General features: G+C 34.3%; 1 protein-coding gene across 1 annotated transcript in view; it reads right to left on the bottom strand.

Moving 5' to 3' along the window:
* The window catches only part of AGMO (alkylglycerol monooxygenase), a 373644-nt gene that overhangs the window by 232364 nt on the left and 127854 nt on the right, over positions 1-13426 (bottom strand). The window contains exon 4 of the mRNA XM_017889065.1: positions 4876-4979. Within this exon, the coding sequence (XP_017744554.1) occupies positions 4876-4979 (104 nt within the window). The remainder of the gene's footprint in view (positions 1-4875; positions 4980-13426) is intronic.

Here is a 13426-nt window from a genome sequence, read left to right as displayed (position 1 = left end):
TGTCTGTTAAATAAAATATTTAAATGAATGACAAATTTAAATTATTTAACACATTGTACTCTTTATTAGTTTCACATTGGCCTGACCCTAGTTAATTTAGCAAAATATTTCCATTGCCAAATTTATTTTGACAACCATAACAGTTTTATTTCATTCATCTATGTAATATACATTTCTTAACCACTAATTCTTTAGTAGACATATATACTAGGTATACAGTAGTGAAAAGTAGATTAATTTCTTTTAAAGTTTATAGGCCACCATAAATAACAATAATGAAAAGTGTTAAGTTCTACAATAGATAAATGCAAGGGTTTTATGGAACCAAACAAACAAAATCCAAAATCCTCCCCAGGGGCAGTGTAACCCCTAGGTGCATGCTTGTAATCCCACCAGTTTGGGAGGTCGAGGCAGGTGAATCACTTGAGGCCAGGAGTTGAAGTCCAGCCTGGGCAACATGGCAAAATGCCATCTTTACAAAATACACAAAATTAGCTGGGTATGGTGGTGCCCACCTGTAATCCCAGCTACTCAGGAGGCAGAGACAAAAGAATCGCTTGAACCCAGGAGATGGAGGTTGCAGTGAGCTGAGACACACATTGCATTCCAGCCTGGGCGATAGAGTGACACTTTGTCAAAAAAAAAAAAAAAAAAAAAAATTCTTTTTTGGAAGGATAGAACAATCAGAGGTAAAGGGAAAATAATTTTCCAGGCAGAGGTAATGTCTTGTGCAAAGAAATACCAATGCATTATGGCACGGTAGATTGAGAGAAGTGAAAATCGTTAAATTGGAGATGGGACGACAATGGAGTGTGTAGAACATGAAACTGAAGAGACAGAACCAAGTTTTGACTAGTTCTGCATGTGATAAGGAGTCTATTATATTCCTTTATCTAAGCTATAGGCAGATTTAGCTTCATTTGAGTGGTGGTCTGAAAAGGAAACAGTGGGTAAGGGGTTGAGAGATAAAGAACGAAAAAATGAAGAGTTTCTTTAGGATAATATCCAATTAAAAGTAATATTGGCTGATACATCTATTGCTCTTTATAATACTCTAGGATTCCCAGGAAACAGTGTCTATTGTTGATGGCTCATTCTAATATTTTTCTATAGTAGATACATAATGTATAGTGGCTCTGAGTATAAACATGTACACATGTACATGTAGCTGTGTTTTTTATTAACTTTATTTTATAATACTTTGGTATTTTCAGAAGTGCCGCAATAAAAACAACTCTCCTAAAGTGTCATCCTGTATCCTTCACTTGGTTTCCCCTATTGCTAGCACATTGTTATGCTGCATTTGCCACAACTAAGAAACTCACAGGTACGTTAGTATTAACTGAATTCCACAGTTTATTTAGATTTTACTAGTTGGGATTTTGTATATTTAATCTCTAATGTTCTTTTTCTGTTTTAGGGTTCCATCCAGATGCAGTATTTTTTCACGCACTTCAGTGGCTTTGCTTTGAATATAAAATTTCAGCATTCAAGTACTTTATGTATAATGTCAGCAAAAATGAAGTTATAATCCTGACACTGTTATATTTTATATGACATCCATGAATTTAAACACATTTTATTATTATTTTATTATTAGCAAATTGGATAGAGTATCATTCTTAAGGCATTATAGTAAGATGTATAATCAAAGATTGAAGTGGCATGCAAAACCATATATTGCAGTGTATATGCAGTAAAGAAGTCTCACTTAAAATGACACTCTATCAATAGCCCTCCCTTTTGGTGAGTAATATTAAGCTTAAAATTGGCTTAAAATGCAAATAATATGGTTAGAAATTCTAGAAAGTTGAATTCTTATGTGTAACTTCTTCAAAAGTTCTGCTGCTTTAATTTTCTTAGTAATATGGAAGAAATATACTTAATTTCATATTTCAATGTGAAATGAGCTTAATTTCACATTTCATTTCACAAATCAATTTTCTTTTCAAAGATGTGGCCCATTTATTATTTGTTCTAAAATATATTGTTACCTTGGTAACTGCCAAATTATAGGCCTTATGTAACAATGTTGGTGAGGAAAATCTTAACAAATGACTCAACAAAAATGAGGAGACCTGAAGTGTGCTTTATAATTTTGATGTCTAGAAAGTCCTCTTACAAGCCTTTAACCATCGCAGGCCCTTAAAACATCTCTCCTATCTTCCAAGGGACCTAGAAATGCTAGGTTAGAATCCAGGCTGACTTACAATCCCTATATCTCGTTTCCCACCATGCACGTTCCCACATTGCCCTTCCAAAAATATTTAGCAGCTTGTCATGCATTCTCAATGTTCACTTCCTTATTCAGCACATTCCGTAACAACATGGCATGAGTTTGTAAAGACAAATTATTCTGGCAATATAACAAGTGTGAGCCTCATTTTACATAGATTTTTGCTGCTTTGTTACTTTGTATGCATTGACTTAATAAAGAAAAGTACACAAGAGAAGCCAAGATAGAGATTACAATAAACTGGACTCAAGCTCCAACCTGGCATTGTTCAATACCGATGTCATGGGCTTCTTTTAGATTCATATTTATAGTTTTGAAAATAGATGACTTAAATATATCATCTCCAAGATTTCTTCTAGTTCTGAAGTCAATGATGCTCTGATAATTTTTCCCTTTGATAATTCCTCAGGTAATTAATGAACTGCATTGATTTCCCCAGAGAAACTTCAAACGCAGCTATTTCCTTTATTGGAGGCTTTCTCTCTGAAAATGCAACTACTGGAGATTTCAATTGTCTTTAATAAAAGATAAATATGCAAGTTAGAAGACAGTAAAGATTTTGGAGACTGTTATTTTCATTAGCCATATATCCAGCCTATATTTTTGGCCTTTTGAAAAGCTGTATTAACGCAGCAATTTTTTAAGAAGGAGGAATGAACAGTACCCCTTTCCTCCATCACAGGCTCTGTTTTTCCCTTCATTAACTGCCCTGAAGCCTTAGTCCAATCTTGAACTATGCAGCTGTAAAACAGGCAGTGATTTTGTTTGTATTTACTCATCCAGAGTTCCAGCACAACCTATAGGTTATGAATATATACATATTTCCTTTCCACGTATATTGCTTAGAAGTGTTTCTGGAATTGAATAGTGCCTTCCCTACCCAAATTCACATGTTGAAATCTGAGTCCTGAAACTCTCTAAGTGTGACCTTATTTTGAAATAGGGTTGTTGTAGAAGTAATTAGTTAATATGTGGTCATGCTGGAGTATGGTGAGTCCCTAAACCAATATGCCTGGTATCCTCCCAAAAAGGAAATTTGGACAAAGAAACAGGAAGAATGCCATGTGAAAATAAGAATTATGTTGTCACAAGCCCAGAAAGAACCAGAACCTAAGAGAGAGAACCAGAAAAGATCTTTTCCTCACACCTTTAGAGGAGCATTGCTTTGGCAATACCTTGATTTTGACTTGTAGCCTCCAGAATTGTGAGATAATAAATTTCTTTTTTTCTAAGCTACACAGTTAGTAATATCTTCTTATTGCAGCTCTAGCAAAATAATAGAAGCATCATCCCAGGTCTATGGTATGGGAGTTTGGGGTTGAATTTCTGTTAAGATCCATTCCAGGAAATGTATTAGTGCCATCCCTGGCTTATAGATTTGTTTTGCCTATGCTGCTGTTTGGGTTAGCACCCATGCCAGTGTATTTTTCTCTGACTTATAATACATCTGGTTTCAAGTACTTGGCTTTATCATTTACTAGCTGTGTAATTAACCTCACTGATCTTCAGTTCCCTGAGAATGATAATACTTGATCTAGAGAACCATAGGCTTATTTATGAGGATCAGGAGAGATAACATAAGTGAAAAACAATATGGAGGCAGGTAGAAGAGCATTAGAGTGCAGAGATTAAGATCAAGGGTCCTGGAACCAGGCTGCAGGAGTTTAAGTTCTACTTTTTCCTTTATTAGTTGTGTGACTGAACTATAGACTCAGCTCTACTATTTTAAAATAAGAGCTATAATAATTCCTGTGTGTGAAGGCTGTTGTGAAGATGAAGTAAGTCAATATATAAAGAGATTTTAGAAGAGCGGCACATGGAACATACTCATTAAATGGTATCTAACAAAAGTGCCTTGCAAAGTATTTTCAACCATGCAAATGTTTGATCATTATAATTTAGAGTTAAGAAATAGCTTATTGACTTTACACACCAATAAGTATACATGATTACTGATTTTACACATCAGTTACTCTGACTTTCTAGCTCACTGTTCAACATACATTTCAGTATCATGTATTTTCATAACCAAGAAGAGCTAAGCAAGGATGATGACAAAAAAAGGGATGTTATCAAGTAGATCAGGGTTTCCCCATGAGTCAAAAGAACTCTACAAGTAGAGACTATTTCTGGTATTCATTAATCTTGTCATTTCCTTGTGTGAGAATATTTTAGAGCCAAACATTTTTGGATCATGTTATTGATCTAATATGATAACAAAAAGCAAAGCATTCAAGTAGATTTTAGAGAATTAGTTTAAAAAAAATCTTTTAAAAATTTTTACTGAAAACTTTGTTTACATGTATTTGAATGGAGATACCTTATCCATACATCACCCTCCTGGGTTACAGTAAATTAAAAAATAGTCATTCTGCTTTCTCACATTGCCATATACTTTGAGTTTCTGGGTCAAATAAAATACTTCTATTGACAAACAGTATTTGCTTCATGTGTGTCTGGCCTCACAGAAGGAAAAGAAAGATTTTAGCATCTGGCCTTACAGAGAAGAAAGAAGCATTTTAGTAAAACACCTTTTATTTGTTTTTTTTTTTTTTTTTTTTTTTTTTTTAGGAAATAGAAATAGCTGAGACTTAAAAACAAATTAGAGTACCATGTTTATTCCATTTCATACAACTTACCCAGGAAGTATATAACTGGAGGACAGACTGTCTCAGTGCTGTGGATAAGTTATAGTCTTCAGAACTATGATGTGTTTGGTGTCCGGCCCACATAATATTAACTTCTGCAAAACACATAATTTGCAATGAGCCATGAGAATAAGAACAAAGCAACTTTCATCTTCAGTTATGCATGCTGCTCTGTTGAGTGAGGAAAAAAAATCTGGAACATCTCTGCAAAAGCTGGCCCATATAATTATAATTAAAATATGCTGCCTGAAATAATTTTTGGAACCAAAGACTGTACGCATTGTAAATAAATAAAAATGAAAGCATAGCCAATAAATATGTATAGTTTATATGTTATAATTAAATGCCTCCAACAAGCTGACATTAATTCCAAAATTTACACTTTGCTAACATATTATAATATGACAGATTATAAAAGCTAGCTGATAATGTTGTGACAATACACTCAATGGATAGTGATGATTTTTCAGCATGTGATAACGTGTTTCTAACTAAAGAAAAATGATCTGATGGGAGAAATTGGTATGAAAATTTTGGAATAAAATATTAATGAAATTGTTTCCTCATGGCTTTCTGAGAAGTCTCAAAATCTGTTGGAATAAGAAGCAAAGCATAGCATAGTAGTATTTTGCACTAAGGTCTCAGGTATTCTTTTATTTATAAAAATATATTAGCTAACAGTTACCTATGGTTTTCCCATACCTTACCAAAATACTAAACCATTTCTAAATTTTCCCACACAGTTTTATTTGTGTTCATAAAAAAAGAAAATGATTGTTGTTTATTTTCATCAAGCACTGTACAGATTGCTCTCATACTGTCTTGGAATTCATACAGACTCCAAAGAAGAGTGGCTTTTTAAAAAAAAATTTTACAACCAATATGACACTGCGTTGATCCCCTAAGTAGCTGACACAGAATAGTACGAGTCGTTTTCTTATTCTGCCCATATTTCTAAATTGTGTTGCCATTTTTCATTTCCTAACAAAATCAGAGATCAAAATGTCACATTATACTCTGTTCAGTTTAAAAAAATATGTTCTTAGCTAAAGTAACTTATGTTTAGTCTTTTGCTATAAACCCACGAAATGGAATTAGCTATGTGACCTGATCATCATATTCTTGCCAGTATAGATTAGAAATTAAATCTTTGAGGCTTGGATGTATAGGAACTAAACAGTGAACCTAGAACTGGAAATACCAAGTTAATTGTCTTTGCATTTACCGTATACTGACAGTTAAAATGCATGGTACATAGCAGAATAATTTTAGAATTTTTTATGAAAATTATGATCATATATATATATATATATATTCAATCTGGGTAAATTTTGGCCATTGCTTTCAAAATGAAAGTTCTCTGAATAGTCTGTGTAGAGAATTACCAAACAAAATTGTTAAACAAAAGTCTTAGTAAACAAATGATAGCTTATAGATATAAGAAGGACTTAATTCTGTATAATAAGGAATATTATAAACAGAATTTATGTTAATCTTATTATGAACAGATTACAAATGCCATTTTTATTAAAGTCATATATTTTTCAGTGGAACATGTATTGTCATCAACCATCAGCAGATACACAACTTAGATCCCAATTGGTTGGGATCATTTGTAGGATTATTTTAATCATTTGTAGGAATGACATTGTATTTCTCTGCTAGCATTAAGGAAATTATTCTTACACAAAAGAGAACTACTTCACCATAATGACTTCTAAAAATATCCAGTTATAATCTTTGAAATAACATAGAACCAAATTATCTGGTTTATTGATAAGCCTAATGGCTGTACCTAAGAAATATACTCTTGTGGTACTTTGTATCTTCAGATGTTAAGTGAAAGTTGATTAAGAGGTAATAAATTTGATGAATCCCCTAAAGGTTAAAAACCGGTTACAAATAGAGATCTTGAAGTAATCTAAACACCATTTTCTCTTTAGAACATACACACGGCAGAACATTTTATAACTTGTGACTTATAAACCTTCATTAAAAATCAATACATTGTCTAGTTTTTGACCTGTCAGGATTTTTTTTTTATATCATTCTAATGCATCCACAAAATGAGTTAACAAGAGGATGAGCTAATCAGACGAGGTTCCATTAGAGAGTCATAATATATATTGGGAGCCACTTCCTCGTACCCTCTACAGAAGCTAAACGGTGAAACAAAGAATCCACAAAGGTGGAGGTTAACGATCTATCTCTTTAGCTGTTTCAAAAGCATTTACTTCCTATCACAAACTGTGTGTAACACAAGCCTCATTCAATGAGGTACAGCTGTACAAACAGGGCACAGTAACAGGATCCTACTGCCTCACCTTATTTTCAGAATTGGTAAAAAAACAAGGAATAGTGAATTTCTTTCATAGTCTATATTCAGCTTATTGGAGGTAAATTATTTTCACAAAAGCCATTATAAAAATGCATTTTATGGAAAGTTATTCCAGTAGTTCTTTTGTGAACAAAATGAGAAACACTTAACAGTGCATTTATATGATTATCTTTCCTAATACTTGAATTGATGAATTATCTGTTTTAAGAAGTGAAAACAAATATTAAGGAGGAGAAAAAGATATTATTGAGAATAAGCTTCTCTCTGTGAAAGACTTCATATAATTATACATTCTGTTCAGTAATATTTTCTTTTCTATAAGCAAATTATAGATTATATTAATACATGTATGTTATAATTTTCAATGATATAATTAGAAATTATTATGCTGCTTTCTAGTGCCAAATGTAATTCTGTATATTTTATTAATATATTGGCCAACACTTTCATTCATTTGGTCAACATTTTATGTAGTGTGTGTGTGTGGTCTGTGTTGTATTTTTGAATTTCCTTTTCAATATTTTTGTGAAGATATAACTTACATACAACAAAATCCATCTTCTTTTAATGTTCAGTTCTATGAGATTTTAACAAATGCAGTTGTTTAATGATTACTGCAATCTAGATACAGAACAATTTTACTACCCCAAGGAGTTCCCCCACTGCCTTTTTGTGGTTGTGGTAGTCAGACTTCAAGATGGTTTCCTGTTTCAGATAATTCAAGTTCTGGACTTTGAACTGATAATGCAGTGGAATGAAACTTTTGGGAACAGGGAAGAAGTGAGTGTCTTTTGAATGTGGGAGAAATATGAATCACTGAGGTCCAGAGGGCTAACTAGGCAACACAGCCTCTAGAATGGCCCCCAGTGATTCCTGTCCAACGGTATTCACGCCTTTTATAATCTCCTATCTTTGAGTGTGAGCTAAATTTAGTGACTTTCTTCTAGTAAACAGAAATTTAGCAAAGATGATGGCATGTCACTTCTGATACCAAGTTTAAAGAAGACAGTAGCTTGTGTCTTGGGTGTCCTCTCTTATACGCAAACACTCTCTAAGAAAAAGCTGGCTATCTTGTTATGAGCTCCCTTTGAAGAAATACATATGTCAGGGAAGTGGGCTAACCAGCCAGCAAGGAACTAAGCTCCTCAGTCCAAGCCCCCTGAAGAACTGAATTCTGCCAACAACCATGTAAGAGAGTTTGGATGCAGATCCTTCTCCATGTGAGCCGTCTAATGACACTGCGGTCTGCAAAGAGCTGAACCGACTAGCAGCAACCTACTGAAAGAACTTGAACCAGAGACATTCACCTAAACTATGCCCCAATTTCTAACCCACAGAAACCAGGAGATAATAAACGTTTCTTGTTTTAAGCTCCTAACTGGTTACAAGCAATAGATAATTAATGCAGTGGTCAAAACCCCTCACTCCCACCCCACCCCATTCTCAGTCGCTAGCATCCAATGATTTGTTTCCTTTCCTTTTAGTTTTGCCTTTTTAAGTGTATCCTATCAATAACATCATACAGTATTTTTAGCCTTTTGAGTCTGTTGTCTTTTTTCATTTTGCATAATGCATTAAAGATCCCTCCATTTTGCTGTTTATATGAGTTTTTCCTTTTTATCATTAGTATTCCACTTGAATGACTATATCACAATTTCGTTTTGCTTTTATCTATTCACTAGTTGAAGAGCATTTCAGTTGTTTCCAGTTTTTGACAGATAAAACTTCTATCAAGTAGTTATTATAGAGGTTTTCTGTGGACATGAGTTTTTATTTCACATGGGTAAATACATAGGCGTGGGATTATTGAGCTGTACGATATGCCTACATTTAGCTTAAGAAGCTATCAAATTGTTTTCCAAAGTGGCTATGCCTTTTATTATTAGCATCAGCAGTGTGTGAGAGTCCAAGTTGCTCCACATCTCTGGCAGCACTTGACATCATTAATTTTATTTGTATTTATTTGACAGCCATTATAATAGGTATGCAGTGGTATCACGTTGAAAATTTAATTTACATTGCTGTAATGACAATAGCTCTATGTATCTAATTACCATCTATGTATCTTCTTTTTGAAGTGTCTATTCAAAATTTGTGCCCATATTTTAAATGAGTTGTTTTCTTAAGTTTTGAGACATCTTTGTATCTTCTGCATACAAGTCCTTTATTAAACATGTGATTTGCATTTATTTTCTTCCAGACCATAGCCTTTTTAAAATAGTGTCATATAAAGAACAAAAGTTTTAATTTTCATAAAATCCAATTTATATACTTGACAGTTTTATTTAGCTTTTAGTGTATATAACAAAAAACAAAGGAAATTTTGAGAAATTTTCAGAAAATGAGAAATATCTAAATATCCAGAATCGAACCCTCCTACATATATTAAATATCTAAAATGCACCTTAAAAATATGTTCTCTCATATCTTGTCATCTATGAAATGAAGGGAAGTGATCCTTTATGTTAATTCAAGACATAAAGACAAGTCTACAAGAAATTTTCACAGACATATAAGATAGCCATTTAACCTGGCTAACACGGTGAAACCCCGTCTCTACTAAAAAATATAAAAAAACTAGCCAGGCTAGGTGGCAGGCGCCTGTAGTCCCAGCTACTCGGGAGGCTGAGGCAGGAGAATGGCGTAAACCCGGGAGGCGGAGCTTGCAGTGAGCTGAGATCCGGCCGCTGCACTCCAGCCTGGGAGACAGAGCGAGACTCCGTCTCAAAAAAAAAAAAACAAAAAACAAAAAAACAAAAAAAAAGATAGACATTTAATTCCCAACAGTGGGCAGGCCAAGAAGTCTTGGGGCAATGTTGGAATGATGATGTTGGTTTCACTCATAATCTGGAAAACTCCCTAGTTATAAAGGAAGAAATACTATAGGCCTATTTGCAAAATGGTAGTGATGTTTGACACCACTAAAAGCATATTACAAGCACTTTATGCAACATTTAGCATAGTGTACAATGACTATAGAACAGAAGAGCTATGCCTTAGTCCATTTTGTTCTGCTATAACAGAATACCTCAGGCGGGTGAATTTGTAATAAACAGGAATTTATTTTTCACAGTTCCTGTGAAAGTTCAAGATCAAGGCACTGGTAGGTTACAGTTCAGTTTCTATGCTTTGAAGATGGCATCATGAATGCTGATTCCTTCTAAGTGGAAGAACGCTGTATTTTCCCAAGACAGAAAAGCAAAAGAGAGTGAACCCCTTTGCAAAAGCCCTTTTATAGGGGCATCAATTCTTTCTTGAGGGTGGAACTTTCATGACCTAAACACCTCCCATTAAGCCCCACCTCCTAACACTATTGCATTTGTGATTAAGTTTCTAAAACATGAATTCTGTAGGAGACAAAGAGTCAAACAATAGCGAGCTGCATGAGTCTAGAAATTATTTAATCCAAACTTTTGATTTTATAAATAATGAAAATAAAATTGAAAGGAAGAATGGAAAAAAATGAGTTTTATTAAAGGAGAACTTTTTTTTTTTTTCATTTTCTCTTTCTCAGCAGTGACTTATTTGATACACTCTCTCCTCTTTTGGATTTTGTCTTAATCCTTCAGAAATGGAGGTGACTGGGTCTAAGTATTCTCTGGGACAATCATGGCACATCTTTGGTAATTTCCAATAAGTAAAAGGCATTAAAGAGCTCAACACATGCTATTAAATGATAGTGCTAAATTTCTTGAATTGCAGCAACTGTCTTTAACAAGATATCTAAATATAAATATTGAGTTTTTAAGTTTATATTGAAAACAATCGTCCCTTCGAACTTGGAGATGCCCATAAAAATGAATCCTTTAAAAGTCTGTTTTGTTTTTTCTTAATAGCAAAGCATAGTTGATAAACAAATATAATAAATTGAGCCAAGTAAATGAAATAAAATTAGTAACAGACTCAAGCTACCAAACTAAAGTCTAACTCAAAACTATAATAGCCCATGAATAACAATAAATATATACTAATTTCTTTAACCATTCTCTATTCATTGAATGAGCTAGAAATGCCATCAATTTTATCATCATAACTTCATTCACTTCCTAAAGCAGCAAATACAGTTGGTGATGATAAAATAAACGGCATTGCTAATTCATTCAGTAAGTAGAAACTTTCGTCTTGCAATTTTTCTAATCTATCCTTGCTCATTTAATATCAGAACACAAATTGCTAAGTATATCTAAAACTACCAAATCAATTAGAATAAATTTGGTAAGTTGGCTGAGCCTCCATATTTTTGTTCAACACATTTTGTGTATAGCCATATGTTCAGCATCATACAAACTAGGCTTATGAAGGAGCAACCAAATTTTTTACTTTATTTTTTAATTTATTTTTTATTTTTTCAGACGGAGTCTCACACTGTAGCCCAGACTGGGGTGCAGTGGTGCGATTTCCGCTCACTGCAAGCTCCGCCTCCAGGGTTCACGCCATTTTCCTGCCTCAGCCTCCTGAGCAGCTGGGATTACAGGCACCCGCCACCATGCCCGGCTAATTTTTTTTGTTCTTGTATTTTTAGTAGAGACGCAGTTTCACTGTGTTAGCCAGGATGGTCTCGATCTCCTGACCTTGTGATCCACCCACCTCGGTCTCCCAGAGTGTTGGGATTACAGGCGTGAGCCACCGCACCCGGATGTTTGGCCACATGTAGACATTAAATAATCTCTCTACAAGAATAAGTTCCATGAGTCTTTAGGAGTCACTTTAGGATGGCACTAAAACTGTGACAAAAACTATACCGTCCCTTTATTGTATCCCGTAATCACACTTTAACACATTTTTTTCTTTTTAATTCGTGTTCAGATGGAAACTTTTAAGTTCTGGTATGCAGAATTTTAAAAGATGTCTCCATTTGTGTGACAATATTCTCTCAAAATTTAAACAAAATAAGACGATAGATTTTAGTATGAAGTAAAAGTACCTTAAGAATTTATCATCTCTTCAACCTAAACTTTTGTTTCCATACAATCCAAAAGCAAGAAATAATGTAGTGCTTATTGTCATTTGAATAAAATGCTTAAAAATCTAAATAATATTGATAACAATATTATTGGTAATAATAATAAATATCAGTGATTATAAAAACATAAAAGTAAGAATGTTTACCATGTAGTAGGCAATATTTAGAACACTTTACAGGCATTAACTCATATGTTTCCCAGAATTGAACTAGAAGGTAGATATTTTTATAGTTCCCACTTTATAGATGAGGAAATGGAGATACAATAGTATTTAATAACATACATAATGATTACTCCTGTTACATATTAATAATTTTTTATTTGTTGCAGAGACTATATTTTCTAGCCCCTTATCACCTTGATGGGTTTATGGAACTGTTTCATCATTATGAAGTGTGAGGGACAATCACATGTTTTACTTTGAGTCAAGGTAAAGAACTGGTGTGCCTTCTTCACCATCTCTCTGTTCCTCTCTACAGCAATCAACATGATGAATATTTAGCAGAGAACACTAAAGCCCTAGGATATGCAAAGATACCAGGTGGAAGGATTCTGGGTCTCTCAATGACAGCATGGAGCAGAGTACCCCCTGACCCATACTGAACAAGGCTGTGAATGAAAAATAAATATTCATTGTGCTAATTCACTGGGATTTGCTATTGCTCAGTGAACTAACTGTAATACATCCTCACTATTTTTTTTATTAATACATATGAATGTGGTGCAATAACCACAAGTATCAGTGATTTATCAGTCTATCTTCTTCACTCAGTTTCTTACAGACTGTGTTCTATAGGGAAAGCACTTCATAGGAAACTAGTAAGCTGGTGCCTATGTTTCTGAAAGTAACTAACTAGCATAGCTCAAATTAACATATTTTCTTATCATCAACCTTCCAAAATTACTGCTGCAAAGAGACATCTATAGAAAATCGAGAACATGACCAGCCACGGTAGCTACGCCTGTCATCCCAGCACTTTGGGAGGCTGAGGTGGGCAGATCACAAGGTCAAGAGATCAAGACCATCCTGGCCAACATGGTGAAACCCCATCTCTACTAAAAATACAAAAATTAGCTGGGCGTGGTGGCATGTGCCTGTAGTCCCAGCTACTTGGGAGGCTGAGGCAGGATAACCACTTGGACCCAGGAAGCGGAGATTGCAGTGAGCCAAGATCGCACCACTGCACTCCAGCCTGGTGACAGAGTGAGATTCCGTCTCAAAAGAAGAAAAAAAAAAAAA

Source organism: Rhinopithecus bieti, unplaced genomic scaffold, assembly GCF_001698545.2.
Source record: "Rhinopithecus bieti isolate Rb0 unplaced genomic scaffold, ASM169854v2 scaffold_16834, whole genome shotgun sequence".
NCBI lineage: Eukaryota > Metazoa > Chordata > Mammalia > Primates > Cercopithecidae > Rhinopithecus > Rhinopithecus bieti.
The sequence above is the reverse complement of the archived record's forward strand: the minus strand, read 5'-3'. Positions and strand labels throughout refer to the sequence as shown.